The sequence below is a fragment of the Echiichthys vipera genome (genome assembly GCF_963691815.1).
Source record: "Echiichthys vipera genome assembly, chromosome: 8".
NCBI lineage: Eukaryota > Metazoa > Chordata > Actinopteri > Perciformes > Trachinidae > Echiichthys > Echiichthys vipera.
The window spans coordinates 5,774,775-5,795,324 of record NC_139833.1 but is presented as its reverse complement, the minus strand read 5'-3'; the positions used below and the strand labels follow the sequence as shown (position 1 = coordinate 5,795,324).

Here is a 20,550-nt window from a genome sequence, read left to right as displayed (position 1 = left end):
AAAGGACCACTTTAAATCTTGTGTTTACCAGAGGTGTTCAGTTTCAGTTCAGTTTGAAAAATGCATTAAGAAATAACTAATCAACTTCTGAAATCTTAGCCAACCAAGACCAGAACCGCCGATGATTAGAGGAGGCAGCCCTACTACAATTAATCCTCCGAAAGTTCTGATTTCTCTTTGATCCATATCAGGTTACAAAGTGCTTGACAAATAATAACAGTATTAAAGGCAAACGGTAAAAGAGAATGCAAATAATGTCACAGGATAAATAAGGTTATATTTTCATGCACATGTGTTGCTCTGTCACTATATAATCGGTCCTCCTTTATAAAAAGACAGAGGTTGGGTCAGACTTGGGCGAGGGGCTGAATTCCAGCCCATTGTCTTTCTAATGACCTCGTCCTCTGTGATTCCTTCAACAGCATCACCGGCTCAGCCGTCTGCGCTTTCTACATGGACGACATAGAGAAGGCCTTCAGTGGCAAATTCAAAGAGCAGAGGAACAGCGAGACAGCATGGACACCTGTTCCAGAGGATCAAGTCCCAAAACCAAGGTAAGAAACACATCCTTAAATAACAAACTGTCACTTTCCAAGAGCATGTTTCTCTGCCGTTCACAGTGGAAGTTCTTTTCAGCTGCTGTTGTTGTTGTTGTTGTTGTTCTGCACAGACACCTTTTTTTCCTTTTCTGCCTCTCCTCACAACCAAACAGCTGCCATTGTTTATACGTCTGTACACGTGGTCATGATTAAATGCCTTTTTTTTCCCTTGCTGCTGTTGTACAGGCCGGGATGCTGCGCCGGGGAGGGCTCGGCGGCTGCCTACAAGTCGTCCACCACCTTCCCCGACGACACCTTGACTTTCATCAAGTCCTACCCGCTCATGGACGAGTCCGTCCCCTCGGTCAACGACAGACCCTACTTCACCCGGACCACCAGCAGGTATGGGATTAGTTGAAAGAAAGGCACCTTGTAGGTCAACTGTATTCATTTTATTAGCAGACTTTCAACGGGTAAAATATCGTCAAACAGCATGGAAGAGTTCACCAAGTCTGCCACACAAATGAACGTCTATGAGCTAAATTTAACCCTTGTTAAATAATTACCCACACACTGAGTTCGACAGATAATTAATCAGTGACAATTTAGATTAATGGCTTAATCAGTTCAACAAGTAGTTAATCATTAGTCATAGCCCACATTCCCACACACTGTACTTTTTAAATTTATAGGGCTACAACTAACAATCATTTTCATTATCAATTAGCCTACCAATTATTTTCTTAATGAATAGATTATTATTTGGTCTACAACGCTTTGGAAAAATTGAAGAAGAAAAACAAATGTGTCACAAGGTGACGTCAAAGAACAACAGCAACTTGGAGGAAATGTTTTGATTCATTGATTCACTGTAGGGTTCAGTTTTCTGCCCCTCAGAAGTAATTTTCTATCTCGATAACGATAAATATCACAATATAGCACGTTTATAACAATAATGTCTTAATCTATATGACACAATTGGAATATAGATTGGTAAAGCCCATTTTTATACTCCTGTTTGAATTAAATACTTTAATTCATTCATTTTCAATCACTTGTCCCTGTCGGGGTCGCGGGGGGCTGGAGCTGATCCCAGCTGACATCAGGCGTGAGGCAGGGTACATCCTGGACAGGACGCCAGTCTATCACAGGACACATAGAGACAGACAGCCATTCACACCTGCGGGCAATTTAGAGTAATCAATGAACCTAACACGTGCACGTCTTTGGACTGTGGGAGGAAACCGGAGAACCCGGAGAAAACCCACGCAGACACGGGGAGAACATGCAAACTCCACACAGAAGGGCCCTAGCTGGGATTCGACCCAGGAATACTCTCGCTGTGAGGCGACAGTGCTAACCACCACTCTACCATGTCGCCCGGAATTAAATACTTGACAAATGCAAAAATTCAGACTATTTTCTCATGTTATTAAGAACTTTAGCGTGGCAGCAAAGAACAGAGCGTAAAGTGTCGTCCAAAGGACATAAATATTGCTGTACCGTAGTTCCCCGCTCGGTTTTACCATATTGCGATGTAGTAAAATGCATACATGAGACATTTTATATTGGTTTGACTTGTTTGTCACGACACCCTGCCTTAATGCATTGCCTCAGCTCCAAAAACATAAACACATCCTTTTCTGAGTCTTATTTTGCAGCTTTATTACATCATGGTAATTCATAATCACAAATCTGTTCTCCCAAATGTTACTGATGTGAATTAGTAAACCATGTGCCAACTTGTACCGTTAATGCAAGAAAAAAAAAAATCTAGAGCGCTTGTTTAAATGCTGAGTTTGGCCCCTTTGAGAACCTCTTCATCGAAGCCAATTAAAAACATAACCATTAGTTGGACATGAGTGTTGCAGTTCAGAGTCCAGGCCGCAGTTATGACATGGCCCCTTTAAGACAAAATGCCAGGGTCTCTTCTGTCATGATTAGTGAGCAGGTATCACTCTCCGTAGCAACATAATGTAGCGACAGTGTTTCCACAGTCCCGGCTGTGATTGGTATCAATGAGTGAGCTCAGGTGGAACACACAACCTTGTCTCTCATTAAAGCCCATCGGATTTATTCAACGGTCGATCTCAGTCCACATAAAAAATGAGCAGCCAGGGGAGGGGGGTCTTTCTCAAGCATGCAGACCGAGGATATCACTGTGTGCGTGTGTGTATTGTGACATTTGAGAACCTATTGAAATCAGAAGATGACTGGGTCGTTGATAAGTGTCACAACTGTTCAGACAGCAGCGCATAAACTTCCGACATGATGTACACACAGCCGATGCACATCAGCTTCACACACACACACACACACGTACACACACGTACACACACACACACACGTACACAGTTTACTGGAGTCTCCTCCATATCTACTGAAGCAGAGCCAGGCTGACAGCCAACCAGACACTGCACCGGTCCCACACTGGGGAAAAATGCGCCGCTTCACATCTGGCGGCAAAAACATCACATCTGCCTCGTTCTCTCCCCAGAGAGAAGCTAGATAAATGAAATCTAACCAGAAGCACATCACACAGTCATCGGGGTGGACATGCCAGTCAAGTCCATGTGGGTAAACACACGAGCATCGTTGGGACCATCTGGGAGGGACGTGAGGGGCGCTGGTGGACTTTTTATAGAAGGATCTAGAAAGGATGTGATGCCAAGAAAGATACTGGGTTTATTAGAGGTAGTTTGTTGTTTGGGGAAAGTGCGGGCAGAGAAAATGAAAGAATAAAAGCACATCCCTCTGTCAACAACCACTGGACTCAAGGTGCCCTCCAGCACGGCTCTTAATTCTCGACTGCTCCAGTGGAGCCAGCAAAAGACGTCTGTTGTGATACTGGGCAGCTCCCAGGTGCGACTGTGTCGAGCTGGATGAATATGAAGAAGAAGAAGAAGAAGAAGAAGAAGAAGAAGAAGAAGAAGAAGAAGAAGAAGAAGAAGAAGAAGAAGAAGAAGAAGAAGAAGAAGAAGAAGAAGAAGAAGAAGAAGAAGAAGAAGAAGAAGAAGAAGAAGAAGAAGAAGAAGAAGAAGAAGAAGAAGAAGAAGAAGAAGAAGAAGAAGAAGAAGAAGAAGAAGAAGAAGAAGAAGAAGAAGAATTACTTTATTAATCCCACGCGGGGAAATTGGATTTTTTCACTCTTATTATTATTATACGTGTTACACACACAGACCCGAAATACACACATGCACAAACAGGGCCTATACATGCAAGTAAGGAGAGATGTTAGAGCGAGGGGGCTGCCAGTGACCAGCGCCCCGAGCAGTTGGGGGTTCGGTGCCTTGCTCAACAGCACCTCGGAAGTGCCCAGGAGACGAACTGGCACCTCTCCAGCCACCAGTCCACACTCCATACATGGTCCACACGGGGACTTGAACCAGCGACCCTACGGTTCCCAGCCAAGTCACCTATGGACTGAGCTACTTCCGCCCCAAATGAAGCAGTGTGGTGCTCCAAATAAACATAGACAGTTCACCGGACTTCCTCATAAATACAAACAAAGCCAAACAACACAAACTGGGACTCGGAAAGAGACTGCAGCGTGTTGCGAAAGTGGCTGAACAACAGGAAGGATGGATCGATTGAATGGCTGTGGGTGGATGGATGGATAGATGGGTAGATGAATTAACAAGATGAAGGGATTAAAGGATGTAGGCGACGGAGGAGGGAAGGGTGGGTTGGTAGATGAAGTGATTGATTGCACGCTGATGCTTTATACAATGAACTCAGTACTCGCCCACTGTTTGTTTTGTTTACCAAGGGGAAATCGACTTTGACAGAGCCAAAAAACAATTTTAGGATGTTAGCAGCACATTAATGCATTGTTAAGTGGCTCTAACTTACGTCAGCTCGAAGGAAGGGACAGTTTCAATGTAGGAGATCTTCACTGTGGATGAGTTACATCAAGGCAGTGTGTGTTCATAGCGTTAAATATATCAATACTTAAAAGTCACCCTCCGCTCAAAATCGGGGTTTCTTCTCTTTCTGACATTGACTATAGTGACTTGTATCTGAGCGAAGTTTGTCACTAGGAAGGTGTTCTCAGATTCCTCTTCTGAAGGAGGAGATGTCAGTGCACTTCTCTGGAATATGTGTCACAGGCTACTTTAGTTGGTACGTCAGTGATACATAAACCAATCACAGTCTAATATGTGAAACACTATTCGACAGGGGAACAACTTGGACACAACACCGGCAAAGAAACCTGAACCATCCACTGCAAAGCGGACTGTCAGAACAGAGAGAAAACACACTGCCATCATACAGTAGCTGTCAGCCACTGACAGTTACAAGCTAACAAGCTAACAAACAAGAGAAACTAAGGAGGGCTGCTAACTACACTTACCATGGTGATACGTCAGCTAGTCGCTGATTTTAGTGCACAGCACCATTGTCATCTGAGTTTGACTGACGCCGGGTTCAGGACGCCAAAACTAACTTAGTTTCCGATCGCTGAAGCTAGCTTCACGGGCAAGCAGCTTCGGCTCCACGTTCACCCACCCACGGGGCCCCGCGAATAGGTCAATCTCTTAGTCTTCTTGATGGGCGGATGGCACGCTGCTCGTCACCTTAGGTAGCGGCTAGAAGGTAGTCACTGAGGAATCTCAACATGGCGTGAGCAACGGTGGTGGACGGGACCTGGTCAGATCCATCCAAATTGACTTTAAACATAGTTAGAAGAATTGTCATTCATGTTACACACACACAGGCCCGAAATACACACACATGCACAAACAGGACCTATATACATGTATTAATGGAGAGATGTTAGAGCGAGGGGGCTGCCAATGACCAGCGCCCCGAGCAGTTGGGGGTTCGGTGCCTTGCTCAACAGCACGTCGGCAGTGCCCCAGAGATGAACTGGCACCTCTCCAGCCACCAGTCCACGCTCCAACCCTCCGGTTCCCAGCCAAATCACCTATGGACTGAGCTACTGCCGCCCCTTATATTATTATAATAGTATGTTTCCTTTGTTTTTTTTCATGCAGATTCAAGTTGACTCAGATAGCGGTGGACACGTCTGCGGGGCCTTATAAGAACTACACAGTAGTCTTTCTGGGCTCAGACAACGGCCACGTGCTGAAGATCCTGGCCAGCACCGAGGGAGCCAACGCGTCCTTCAGCACCCAACTCCTGGAGGACATCGACGTCTACAACCCTAACAAGTCAGACAATCTGTCTTTTTTCATTTGCATCTTAATACTGTTGTGTGGTTCTGTTGTCTGCAATCCGTGTTTTTCCTTGATTATTTTTCCTCTTTGTTTCTATCTTTGTCCTTTACTTGGTATCTTTCTTTTCTTTTCTCTGTTCTTCTCCCTCTCTCTCTCTATCTCTCTCTATCTCTCTCTCTCTCCTCTCTGTGTTCTGCCTTGATCCGTCCTGCCCACCCACTCTTTGGTCTATTGTAACACTTTGCATCACCCTGTACAGCTAGAGGGGATGCGTTTTTCTGTCTTCTTTTGTTTTATGACTGCACCGCTTGAAAAATCTATCTGCATAGAGTTGGATTCACAGTAGGCTCTCTGTATAATTTTCAGACTGTGCCAGGCGTCTGCTGCGCCGATTTCCAAAATGAAAGAAAATTGAAAATGTCTGATCGTGACAGTTGGTGTTTTTCTGTGTTCATAGATGTAACGTGCAGGGGGAGGACAGGAGGGTGCTGGGTCTGGAGCTGGACCGGGATCATCATGCATTGTTCGTGGCTTTCTCAAGCTGTGTGATCCGTGTGCCGCTGAGCCGCTGCGCCGACTACAGCACCTGCAAGAAGTGAGTCACCTGTAGACAGTAACAGTTAGGGGTTTGCTGAGAGAATAAGATAATAGATCAATTACTTTTCAGCAAATGAAAACTTCTGGGTCTGCCAGAAAACAGTGGATTGCCCCCTTCTGGTTGGGAAGTGAGTGCCTCAAGTGAAAAAGTTCAAGTGTCTTGGGTTCATGATGAACAGACAGACTGGTGCAGTGCAACAGTGATGAGGGCATTGTTTCAGACTGTTGTTGTGAAGTGGGTGTTTGAGTCCGAAGCTCTCAGTTTACCAGGTGATCAGTCATGAACTTTGGCTCGTGACTTAAGGATGGAGAGAGTGTGAAGCTCCTGAAGACGCCTGGAATTAGAGCTGCTGCTAATACCACTTGAAAGAATTCACTTGAGATGGCTTAGCATCCGATCACGATGCCTCCTGGATGGTCGAGACCCCGGGGAAGACCCAGAACAAACTGGCGGTATTAACACTGGAGATCAACATTAGAGAACAAAGTATTAAAACTTGATTTATTTTGAAATACTGTTATTTTTTAGCGTTCAGAATTTAATAGATTATCCGCTGTGTCTATGCCACTGCTGTATTAGCATGTGTTTTTTTTTAAATACCAAGGCCCTTCAACAAAAACATTCATTTTGTGAGAAAGCAGCGAGCAAAATTAGAGAACTGGAACCATCGGGTCCGAAGAGAAGATTTCAACAATGTTTTCTTGGGGCTATAGGATTCAAATAGCCCACAGGGCATCACTAGCTTCTCACACTGCTCTGGTTCGATCTTGGTCCGTTCTTATTCAGTCTCTTCCACACTTCAGTAACTGTAGAGGGTTTCTCAGACATTGCTTTGGATTTTCAACAGAAACATGCTAGTACAGCAGTGGTTTAGCCACAGCAGATGTTCTATCACATTCTGAACATTAAAAAATACCAGTATTTCAGAATAAATCAAGAATTAATACTTTGTTCTCTACTTTTGATCTCTCCTGTACATGGATCTAGATACGCATTACTTCAGAACTTGAGTTGTATTTTCTCGGTATTAAATTAACTCACGGTGTCAAGAGTGCATGCGTCTTGTCACATGTAAAACCCATGTGTTCACGTAGATTTACCTTCAGGAGAACTGAGACCAAAGCAAAATTGTGGGAAATGTTTAGGTAGGCAGGACACTAGTCGAAAGTCAAACATGTTCAGCCTGAAGACTGAGACCACACGCAGCGCTGCAGCCCTCCTCCTTGCTGTGTAGCGGGAAGAAAAAAAGAACCAACACTGCCAGGTAACTTGAGTAAAGGAGGATCTTTTTCCTCTGCAGCTACCAATTTAAGAAACATTTCCAGTTCTGATAGTGTTTGAGGCTTTTCTGGACAAAGGCCGGTACCAAATAGCACATGTAATGCTATTATCCGCCTGGTTCATGCAGTGAGTTGGGCCCACTTTTTCCAGAAAAGCACTCTGAAGTTGTTAGTGGTGTTGGCAGGTACGTGAGAGTAAGGCTCAACTGAGCAGCGGGGAACTACGGTGCGGCTGCCACGTAAGACATGCTGTGGTTAGTGGCAGGGTTGAATATTTTTATCTGATCGATTCTGATCTGAGTCCTGCCGGAGCTACATGTGTGAGCGCACACGATCCCATGTTGTTATGAAGAAGAAGCCATTTTTACTGTGCATTTTACAGTTAGCATGTTAACTGGTGAACTGGAATTAGCTTGTAAGCTGTGGAATATTCTATAATATTCTTATAGAAATTGAAATACATACATGCGCGGAAGAAACTCGGAGAATTAAGAGTTAAATGTGAAAGCAGTGAACATATTTACATTCACTGTGCAACCTGGTTACTGTGGATGTACCTATACATGCAGCAGGGGAGTCATCAGACAACTCTGCTAACCCCAACCTTATTTGGGAACAATTGGTAAATGGACTTTGTGCCTTTCTAGTCTTCTGACTACTTAAGGCGCTTTCACAGTGTTTGTCACATTCACCCGTTCACCCAGACATTCACACAGATGGCAGTGGACATCTACATACCATCTAATCTGACCATTCACACCACATTTACAAACCCATGCGCAGCACGGGGAGCAATTCAGGGTTCAGTGTCTTGCCCAAGGACACTTCGACATGTGGACAGTGGGAGGTACGGATCGAACCTCCATCTCTCGAATGAAGGACCCACTCTTCCACTGAGCCACAATCGCCCATTGTTTCCTCATTCGAGCCTGAACTTCTCTCTTCTTTTGTTAAAGACAAAAAAATAATTGTCCACCAGTGGTCATCGTTTAGAGCGATAAGTCAACTATTTAACGCATATGTACAGGTATACACACTGTATATATATATATATATATATATATATATATATGGTTATATATACTAAAAGGAGTAGGAGGAGGAAGTATATACTTATTAAATCCTACTGCTTACCTGCTGCTCAACTGCCCTCTGTGTTCAATTTTAATCCGTCTGGATGGAAGTATTTTGTATAAAAGGACACATTGCTGTATTGAATTATCTTCTTTCATCCATCAGCTCTGCTGCTACAGCAATTCTTGTCGTTACAAGTTTTTCGCACACATATGCATGGCCACGAAATTGTCTTTTTCCAGGAGGAAGACTGTTAAGAAAGTCTTAACTCAGATTTGGGGGACAGGGACTCTCATTTCATCATCAACGTCTCGCCCCATAAACACATGCAGTTGCCAGATTTGACTGTCTGGTGTAAAACAGAACCTTGAAAGCATTGCTGTGGAGAAGCTGACATTTGCTTTCAGAATAACTTTATGAGCAGAGCCTTCAAGCGTCCCTCTTTGTCTGCAGCCTTTTGTTTTGTCAGGCGTTGTTTTAGCCCCAGTTAATGTAATGGCTCCCCAGCTTTGGGATCTATTTTTGGGGCTGTGAGGAATGTTGGCCCAATGTATCTCTCCCCCCTTTTTCTCAACCCTCTCGACCCAGAGGAAGGATTTCTCCTCCTCTCCATCAGGGAATACATATACCCCCATAGCATGCTAAGCCCCCGTTGCAAAGGCCTGGAGAAGCTCTCAATATCGTTTAGTCATAAATTGGATCCAGCTGATTGGCCAGGAGCCAGCAATGGTGGCCGCCGTGTTCTTTTCTCCGTATGATGGAGAAGAGAAAAAGAAGGAAGGAGGAGAAAATGGATAGGGCCAGTTTTATTTAAGCTTATGGACCGGCTACATCCCCAAATCCTTTCTAGGGACTAGAGCTCCAGCACACCTCATCCTGGGATTAGGGGCCCCGTAAGCCTCATCAGCACTGACCAGGAGGTCAGGTTTCAGCCAGCATATCCTCCTTTACCACACCAATGGATCGGTCTCCCTCCTGAGGAGAGTTACCTCCATCTCTCTGTTTTCTGCCTCCATTTCCTCTCCGTCTCTGCATTTCCCTCACTCTTGGCTTGTTTCTCTCCCTCCCTGCAGCCTGCGTCGTCAGGTTTCTTTGTTTTCACTCGAGGCCCTGCTGCCAATATTAGGTTTGAGAAAATGTTCTGTTTTCAGCAGCGGCTAGAATATGAGTTTTAATAAAGAAATACAATAAAGAGGGTAAAAAGGGGCCCCAGACTCTGAGAATCTGTAGATCCAGGGATTTTCAACTGCACTGGATTTTAATTTGCTTTTCATATGAACAGTTTATGAAGGGAGAATGTCTTTTGTTGAAATGTTGACACATTAAATCAACAATTAACAATGAATCATGGTCAAAACTATAACGATAAGATCCAAATTGTGATGATCCAAAATATTAATTTTACTTAGAAACCCATAAAATGATAATGAAGCCCTTTTTATTATTCATAAAACCTCAAAGCTTCATAATAAACGTAGCAGCTACTATCAAACTACTTCAATTAAATATGTTTATGTTATATTTCTGGGCTATATTCTTTTTCAGTTGTTCACCAGCAGCATCAGATTAGCTGGAAACATCTCCAGTAAGTCAGGACTTTTATTCCCAGGATGTAATGGCTAAATGACAGCTGAAAGTTATGAGCCTCAGTCTCAGAAGCGAGATGAATCCCTCCTCCCCTCAGCAGCTAATGGATGCCCCTTACACACTGTGGCTGCAGGCGAACATACACACCTATCTGTTCATCATACCATGACAGAATATGAGCAGGAAGGCAGAGGAGAAGTCAGAAGTTTTAAAGAGGGATGAGGGACACACACGAGCGCACGTCGTATATAAACTGCAAATATGAGAATGTCAGACAAAGAACAAATGACTCTGTCTCTTTCCGAAAACCGCAGCTGTACATGACCTATTTTCCCATAGTCCTTCAGTGTGGAACTTCTTTCCTGTCGTGTAACTGTGGAGGAATGCGGTGATGGAGAGGGCAATGAGGAGAGAGATGCATTTGAACCTTATGGCTGGTGTATGAATAATTTATTAAAGCTGCACTGTGCAGGGTTGCACGTTGGCGGGCACACATGTTGGCGAGAGTAATTTAGGACCTGGATACCCAGAGGGTCTTCTGTCGGTCCGTGATGCTGTAAGGGACAGAAAGTTGTGTTTGCTGATAAAAGGAAAGATTGTATTGGCCTCTAAAGTTTAGATTTTCCTCTTCTTGTACATATTGAGGTGCCAATATTCTACATTAGAGATTTATAATAGAACAGAACATTTTCCCAGCAGGTAATACATTTGTGACAACCCCGGTGTTACCGATACAGCGGCCATTTTGCAAGAAAAGATATTCGTCGATGACACACTCAAATATCCGCTGAGCGCTCTCTCCGTAACGTACTCTAGGACTAATGTTGCCTCCAGATGCTGCCACCATCAGAGTTAACGGATTGCCTTTTTGACGTTATCAGGTTCCCTGTTAGCAGTGGGTTTGGATTTTTTGCTTTTCACTTTGACACCAAATCCTCCACCCTCGGTTTTCCTAATCCTAGTGTCGTCAGTGTGCAACAATGTCGTTTGTGTAGCCTTTAACACTGCAGAACACGAACCACCGCGGCACACTATGCCAAACCAGGATTTAGTTTGAACAAATCAGAAGTAAAAGCCAGTGAAGTGAAGCTCACAATATTTAGTTAATCAAGTATCGACTTAACTGTGGTCATTTTAAAATCTGGTATTTTTATTTTTGTTGGGTAACTAACTCCCCATAAAGTACCTTGTTGCAGAACTTGTGACCACTGCTGTCTTTGCTGTGTAAGGACTCTTCTCATGCTACCGCAGAGGTTTGGTGTTTGAGCAGTGTTAGTGGTTAAAGAAGACGTTTTAAGGCATTCGCCGTACTGCCCCGAGCTAATCAGTGTTAGCCGCATTCGGCTGTTAGTGACTCTACCAGATTTCTCCGTTAATAGTTGTTACACGAAAAAATAAAAATGTCTCGATGGCTTATTTGATGAGTGTATTTGCCGAAAAAGACCCTTGGAAGATTCAACGCCTGATTACACTTTAAAGAGTCTTTGCTGATCAAAGTCATGCTCTGTTGCGTGCAGATGACGGTGTTTGGATTCCCGTCGTGGCCGCAGTGCACAGAGCTCGGAGCACTGGAGGTCTGCCGGGTGACCGACACTGGCCAAAAGACACCTCACAAACCACGGAGCCGCTGAGTAGAACAGACACCTCGATAGTCTGAACAAAAAAAACAAACTTTATGAGCTTCAGCAAACCTGTACAAACTGCAGGGTTGTTTGCATTATTATAGAGACAGCATCAGTTGTTTGTGAAATAGCCTAAGGGGACCTACATATGTTTCATGCTTTCTTATTGACTTGTTTATTTCACTGTGTGCAGCCCTGTAAGTCTGAAGTGTCTACAGATCTATATAACATCCCCATATCAGGTGTTATTTAGTGCTCTCATCGTTGTTTTTCTCGCGTGGAGTACTTTGAGGACGCAGACAAATGCATGCATTTATCCTCAGTTCCCAGCTGCGGGCGGAGCACAGGGAATAGTTTCATGTTGAGTGACACACTCATGTACCCTCATTGGGATTTTCTCCGTCATGTTTACAGACTGAGGGTAAAGGCAGCGTGACATCTGCACACTCGGTTAAAATAGCTGTAAATAATTTTAGATATTTAAAACAGGCCACAGGAGTCCTCATTAAAACTTGTTCCATGACTGTCGTTAAGGTTTTAGTTTGACACGATGCTGCACTGGGCATCACCACAAGCAATCTGCAGATGTTTTTGTTGTTGTTGTTGTTTACTTTTACGTCTGATGGCATTAAAACATCTCTAAAGTGTAGATCAGGTAAACATTGTTGTGTGTTGCCGGTCTTTTGTCCCTCTGTACTTTATGCCTATTACGTTGTTGCCGCTCCGTAAAAAACCACAGACCCACAAAGAGCACGAAAAATAAAGTTTGTTCTGTCAATGACACCCAGTGTTGTTGAGTAATTATCCAGTGGCAGTTTAAAAGCTAAAAGGGTGATGCAGCTCAAGCCGCAGAGTTAAAGCAAACACGATGCAGAGGGACTGACAGCAGATCGGGGGAAGAGGTGAATCAACATCATTGACGTGTGAGGGTCTCAAAGCGGCGGAAAAGTACTGAATGTTGTGATTCTGCTGGGCATCTACACTGTAGGTAATGAGACTAATGGCTTCGGATGGTGGTGAGCGAGACTGCATGAAATGTAGGAAGTAAACAGTTCCAAGTACACCCACCATGTTTTTCGGTTCAGACAGTCATACAGTGCTTTAATTGGGAGCAGGTGATCGACTCATGTGCTGACTGCTAACATGAGACCGGAACAAACACGTTGACTGTTCATTCAAAATAAGGTCGTTCATGGTTTGTCAATGTGGCAGCACTGTGACCTCCAGTGATTCTGGCTTAAAGACACAGTCTAAATGTAAGCAAAAGTGATTACTCTTGATTACCTTGATTAAAACTACTCAATATATAAGTTATTATTATTATTAAGCAGCTGTCCCCACCTGTTATCTAACCTGTTTGAGCTTCACATATTCAAATGATGCATTTTTCACTCCGTTTTGTTCCCGTTTCCTAGCGTATGTCTTGATCGGGGGCTCAGATAATGAATATGCAGGGTCCGCACAGGTGCTTGAAATCCTTGAAAATGCTTGAATTTTAATGTTGTGTTTTCAAGGTTTGAAAAGTGCTTGAATTTTGGATAAAGTGCTTGAAATTGTATCCACATTTCTTTCACAACAAATGGCTATAGAATAGAAATATAATTTAATATCTTATCTATCTGGTATTACACAACATCTTTGGTGTTTATAGCCTAATACCATCTCTTTGAAGGTGATTTTAATGGAAAAAATAAAGTGAAATAATCATTTTCGATATCTATATGTGTTTGTAAAAATGTGTCATGTACCACAACTGGAAGGTGCTGGAAAAGCTTGTAAATGGACCTTGAAAGTGCTTGAAAAGTTCTTTAATTTGACCTCGGAAAAAAGGTGTAGGAACCCTGAATATGATGTTCACTATAACCACTGACTGAGGCCAGAATCTATTGATATTGTTTGATAAAATTATCTGACATTAAATGTACTAAGTAAAGAAGTGGATTTAGGTTGAAGTTGCTCTTAAATGAAAATGTTCTGATGCCATAAGTTTGTGCAGGAATTTTATTTTATTTGAATTTCTATATAAGGTTAAGTTAAACTTAACCTTGTTAAAAAAACTTAACTTAAGCCTAAACTTAAACCTTTAGTATATATAATCAAAACTATTATTGATTGGGATGAAAGAGGTGCAGAAGATTACCAAACAAGCTCTGTTAACACCTCAGAACCCATCGAATATTGTTGAAACGACGGTTCAGCCTTTGGTTGCAACAGCAAAGGCATTTCTGGGGTTCTGTTGGTGGATATGTGTGTGATTGTGATCTTTCCTCGTTCTTTTGTGTGATCGTCTGCATTACAGGCAGTAACATGGTTATATGAGTCAATGTTGAATGTTAGAAAACCGCTAATTATCATACATACAAACATTATCATACACGTGTTGTAAAATGCTTACCATGTTTTGGTGTCAGTCATAAGAAAAGTGTTTCTATACTGTATTTAGACGCGGCACATCTCAGCAGACTTTGTAAACAAATCAGTTCATTTGCATAAAAACAAGATGATGGGAGTTATTCAGCTAGGATGTGAAGATTCATGCTGCAGTAATGGGGCTTTTGTTTTGTTGTTTTGATGCTAAATGATAAGTATTAGTGCAACCTTTCAGCACATTTAATAAAAATGAAAGTGCTTTAATTTCATCTTCAATTTCATGTGCTTTCAGAAGCTGTCTGTCTTCACGGGACCCTTACTGCATTTGGCTCAAGTCGGGCAGCTGTGCAGTGGTCTCACCTGGCTTCAAGTAAGTGCCACGCACACACACACACACACACACACACACACACACACACACACACACACACACACACACACACACACACACACACACACACACACACACACACACACACACACACACACACAGCATTACAGCCATCAATGACGAATGAATGTTGAGTTTGCAGTCAGTAAAAGCTGCTTCACTGCTGTGTTGTCAGTATCGTGTTTCTTTTAAATGCATGCTCATGAATCACATTAGTGCACCACATTAGGATGACTAAACATGCTGATGTCTTTTTTTGTTTTTTAGGGTCATTTAAATGTTATGAGAAGTATTTTCCTCAAATAAATTGACATTTTAAATCGTCAAACATCGTGGGCAGCCAGTGGCACAGTGGTTAGAGCAGTTGCCCCATGTAAAGAGGCTGAATGTCCTCGAGGCAGCGGCCGCAGGTTCGACTTGACCTGCGGCCCTTTGCTGCATGTCCCCCCACCCCCCTCTCTCTCATCCCATTTTCTGTCTGACCTATATAATAAAAGGCTTGAAAAACTGACCCAAAAAATAATCTACAGGAAAAACAAAATCGTCAAACATCATCAAAATAGCTCTTCTCCTGTCTGTAGTTCGCTGCTGCGCTGTAGTTTGTTTCTGCAAAGTTATTGTTTACAGTTGTGTTCATATTGGGGACGATAGAAAAGTTATTCAGCCACAGATTCTTCTGCTTATTTTTCAAAATAAAAGTGCTCAGTGGAGCTGCGAGAACAACAGACTGACAGTAAAACAGCACAATATGTTCAGTGGGGATTCGAGGCTCAGTGAAAGGTAGTAAAGCCCAAATAAAGTCAGAAATAGGATCTGACAGCTGGCAGCTACAGTCCCACTTTACTGAGCCACTGGTGCCAACAGCTGTTTGCATTATACAAGGTAAATGTTGGGTCTTTAGCGAGGGAATTTTGGATGAACTGAGTTTTATGTGGTGTCCTAATATGGACAAGAATCAAGTGCAGAGAACGATTACAGTCATAAACCAAGAATTTTACACATGTTGAAAACGTGACAAAACTATATTTGAAAGTCTTTTGGAGACGTTGTCCACAAACAACTGATGTGTCCTACATTTTGGGAAATACGTATATTGATGGAGTGGAGAAGAACTACGTGTAGTTTCAACGCAGAGTTGAAGCAAGAAGATACAAAGAGAATATACGTGTGATGCTTTCAGACGGGGTGGAATAAAACCCTTAAGAAGCGGAAACTGGATGTTAAGAGATTTATTATCTGGTACGGTCTCCAAGGCCAGACTTTAAATCAACACTTAACCACTGAGGCCAGGAAACCGTTGGTGTAGCGACCTCCATTTTATATGTTGGGTTGATGTTGCTCTTCTGGTCCCAGCTTGTCTTTGACACCTGTTAGCACATCAGTGTGGCCTGAAGGGCGGCGTGCTTCAAACTCTCGGCCCATTAACAATGCAGCAGCAATTTTCTGCCTGATGTGGTTTCATTGTTGATCCCCCCCCCCCTCCCTTTTTAGCAAAGAAGTCAATCATGAACCACCGAGGGACAAAAGTGTGCAGATTTGCTTTCTAATCAAACACTCCAGCAGGAGGTTCCAGCTCTTAATTCTTCTCTGGACGAAGTTGTACTAATTAGTGAGTTCAGCCGCTGTGGTGTTTGGCCGCTCTGAAAGCACATGGGTGGACACAGCTATATAAAGACATTATTAGTTCTCTAACTCACATCCACAGTGGACAGATTTGTAGCTCGTACGAGTCTATAATGTGAAGCCAAGCAGCCGCAGAAGCAATCATCTTCATATCTCCTCGAGTGCCTCATTCAGCACCGCGCACAGCATCTGGACCCGCGTGCAGCGCCGCGGAGACGTACTCTTGATAATCAATAGCTAATCGAGAATGAGATAAAAGGGCAACGCTAATGTGATAAATATCTGAACAGCCATGTTTGCTAAAACATTTTCGTGGCCCCATCTGAGTAGCAACATGGTTCTAATGTAGTTTGTTCACGAGTTACCGACATGAATTTCGCTTTAGAAAATGAAACCCTCCATGTTATTGGCTCTGCAAGTGTGGATGTAGCACATGTCAGAGGGAGGGCATGACAAAGTGGAGGAGGAGGGAGTCAATCAAGAAAAATAAAACATCTATTGTTGTGAACTGTAAGGGAGCCGTTTGACACTCGGAGGTATTGACCCGCACCCTGTGGTGGCAGAAACACAAACGTCATCCTTTTAAGCTGCACAGAGACACAATGTAAACACACTTCTGCTGGAAACTCTAGCTTACAAGAACAAGCACAGAAAGTGCTCGATAATCATTGGTGGGGAAAGATACTCGTCACAAAAGTTCTGCGTCAAAAACGGACCCGTCTGATCATCTGCCGGTAGCTTAAATTCTCTTTAATGTGCTGCGGTTGAGTCGCTAATTAGCCACTGTATCTTGCCTGTAAACTGACGTCATTAGTGCTATTTTTGTTTGGCTGCTCACTCAGAGAGCCGAGGTGAAGGGTGAGACATGTCCACGATTGCAGATAAGAATGAGAGGTTATTGAAAAAGCTGCTTTGGTTGCAGTTGGGGCACCTTTTGTTTAACATCTCAGCTGTTACAAAAGGTGGAAGAGTGAATGTTCTTTACCCTAATATGTATAGATAATGTTGTAACTAGTAGTATTGTACGGAAAGGAAGTTCGGGTTCAAAAGTCGAGAACCTATGTTATTGTAAAACTGTTTTAAGTAAAAAAGGAAAGTTTACAGTTTAAAAATACAGAGATTTCATCGTCCATGCGCAAACAATTCCTCAGGGTGCGTTTACAGAAACAGCAGTCGGATTGATGCACATTCAGCAAATGTGTGAGTGCCATCAGGAAACCAAAGATCTGTATTAATAAACCAAACGACAGCACGATTCTCAGGGCGCATTGTGACGCTGCTGTGGCAAAAATGCAACATAATCTCAGTTAAACCCGTACTTTTTCCTATTGTTCTACATCTGCTTCCACATTTCTCTTTCTGTTCTTTTTCTTTCCTCTCTATTTCTGCCTGTCATAAAATCAGAAGTGATGTTCGGCTGCATATGTTTCAATCACGCAGCGGTGAACCGCGCTGTCTGGCAAAATGGAGAAGGAAGATGGATGTGTTGTTGCATGGACAGATGGATAGATGAATAAAAGAATAGGTAGATGGATAGATGGATGCAGTTGAGGGTAGAGAAGAAGGAGGGTGAGCCGTTAAAGGAACTACCGTATTTTCTCCTTATGTGCCTCCTGACGGTCAATACTTTGCATTTCCCTCTGGTTGATGTTCACCACACTCTATTACCTCTATGTACAGGACTGTGTGTGTGTGTGTGTGTGTGTGTGTGTGTGTGTGTGTGTGTGTGTGTGTGTGTGTGTGTGTGTGTGTGTGTGTGTGTGTGTGTGTGTGTGTGTGTGTGTGTGTGTGTGTGTGTGTGTGTGTGTGTGTGTGTGTGTGTGTGTGTGTGTGTGTGTGTGTGTGTGTGTGTGTGTGTGTGTGTGTGTGTGTGTGTGTGTGTGTGTGTGTGTGTGTGTGTGTGTAAACTATCATCCTTCTACATCACTCACACAAACACAAAATACCACCGTTGACTGGCTCCCAATAGATTATTTTGACGTCTGAATACGTGCAGACGTGGAATTATTGCATATCCTCTGCTTGGCCACCCAGACATATTACTTTCCCTGCCCTCACACAGACAAAGGTTAATGACATTTCTTTTTTCTTTTTCTTTTAAATGCATGTTTCTGTGTGCTCCCCTGAATTATAGTATTTGATTGTGTTATAGCTGGGTTCATGTCCTTAAATCGACCATCGTAGTTTGTTGTGTTGTTTTCAGATTTTTGATTTCAAAGCTGCTGGATTCTTGGCCGGGTTCTGTGACTTCCTGCAGCCTTGTCTAACTGTTTTCCAACAGCTGGTTAGCGTACCTTTAGTATAAGACTCGAAGCAGCTGTTTCTCTGGCAGTGTCACGGTAACAACAAGACAGTCACTGTGCGCGGCCAAGAAATGATCATGCTCAAGCCCCGCTGGATAACCACAACTTATGGTTTTTACTCTTGCGAGTCGTGGCTAAAAACTTGTGTGCATGTAGTGTTGCCCTTCCTCCCACCATAACACGGACAAGAGCTGCACATGTGGTAATAAACACAAAACAAAAATAGAAACATTTCACTACACAGGCCCTTAAATGAATAAGAAGGTTATTTCGGCGTGGTGGAGATCTCAATACATTACAAAGCAGTCAAACTGACCTTTACTGTAATACAGCTATACACCAGCTGCTACGATAAAACAAAACAAAACAAAAAAACGATCGGCATGTGGCTCATTGATGTATTATCAGCAAAAACAAACCAGGCCATCTACTTCCAGCCTTTGTGCTAAGCTAGTCTAATTTTAGCTCAATATTTAACCTACAAACACAAGAGTGGTATATAAGAGATGGTATATATCGTCTCATCTGACAGATGACGAGTCAGCAGGAAAGCAAAATGAACCTACTTTTCAAGGCACCGCTGAGATCTTTGGAGTATGAAACACTTGATAACCTGAAAGCTCTACAGCATGGGTGTCAAACTGATCCAGTTAAGGGCCGCGAGTCAGGTGTGTTCTTGCTTGGTTGGAATGAAAACCTGCAGCCACACGGCCCTTTACTGGATCAGTTTGACACCCATGCTCTACAGTATTGGGCAAACTACTCCTAGTGGACACTGGGAGAACTGCACCTTTTTAACACCACTGTATTGGATCAACCACAAAGTTGCTGTTTTGGGGGCTTGAAGTTTCAAGCCTACAACTTTTAAGAGCGTGAAACCTTCCCCTAGGGATATTCCATTGACCTCTTGAACCTGATGCCTCATTTACTCCTTTCAAGCAAACTATCCATATTTTGGGAAATGGGGTTATTTGCTTATCCGCACCTCTAAAGCTTTCTTATTAACATTTTATATCTTGTTTCTTTTAATTTGTACATAAAACAAAGTGAAAAAAATGAAAAGCTATTGTTTTAAAAGGCGGTGAGTGATTATTTCGTGGCCAGGCACAGTAACTTCAAACAGTTATACCTGAAAAGTTTTACTTTTATGTGTACAGAGTGGTTAATCTGATGAACTACTTCCTGTTGAGATGGAATATTGTAAAGAGAAAGAACATTTAATTAGTTATAAACAAGCGGGGTATCCAGTAGTAAGATACTTTAATTAGTGAGAAAGTTTTCAGGGTCGAACTTTTGTTTATGCCTCCTGGTACACACTGAGATCATCATTAAGGTTGCACTTGCTTTTGAGGAGGTAAAATGAACGAGGTCTTAAAAGAAAATATGTCTTGGCTTGTTAAAAATGTGTTTGTAATAAGGCATGAAGAGTTGAAAAGCAAGATGAAACGGTTGTTTTTATTTTTGTCGTGACTAAAGTCTGAGGTTTGTTTCAAAATGCATTTTACATATCAGAGGATGATTTCTGTCTTCGTATGAAAAGACTGTTATTCATGTAATGCTGAATAATGGAATGAAAGCATTGAACGGTTTTTCACATTTTTTTGGCTCGATGAGCCACAGAGACAGAAAGCCCCGCCCTCACCACTCCCCTTTGACTTTGTTGGGGGGCAGCCGATGGCACAGCGGTTGGAGCAGTCACCCAATGTAAAGAAGCTGGCAGTCCTCGAGGCAGCAGCCACGGGTTCGACTCCAAGCTGCGGCCCTTTGCTACCCCCCCCCCCCCCCCTCTCACCCCATTTCCTGTCGGACCTATATACCAAAGGTGTTAGCTCAATGCTAACACCGATATTATCTTTGCGTTGGTGATATCATCCTGACAAGAAAAATAACTCCTAAAGCTAGCATAACTGCTACAACCATGAGGCAAATAATTAGTTCTTAGTCCATTGAATGTTACTGTTCTTTCGTATTATTGCAATATTT

At 42.9% G+C, this 20,550-nt stretch overlaps 1 protein-coding gene across 3 annotated transcripts in view; it reads left to right on the top strand.

Moving 5' to 3' along the window:
- Window positions 1-20,550, top strand: part of sema6cb (semaphorin 6Cb) — a 170,169-nt gene that overhangs the window by 120,796 nt on the left and 28,823 nt on the right. For all 3 annotated transcript variants that reach the window (XM_083918214.1, XM_083918212.1, XM_083918213.1), the window contains 5 exons: window positions 423-554; window positions 786-941; window positions 5,537-5,713; window positions 6,177-6,314; window positions 14,543-14,620. In XM_083918214.1, coding sequence (XP_083774340.1) covers window positions 423-554; window positions 786-941; window positions 5,537-5,713; window positions 6,177-6,314; window positions 14,543-14,620 — 681 coding nt within the window. The remainder of the gene's footprint in view (window positions 1-422; window positions 555-785; window positions 942-5,536; window positions 5,714-6,176; window positions 6,315-14,542; window positions 14,621-20,550) is intronic.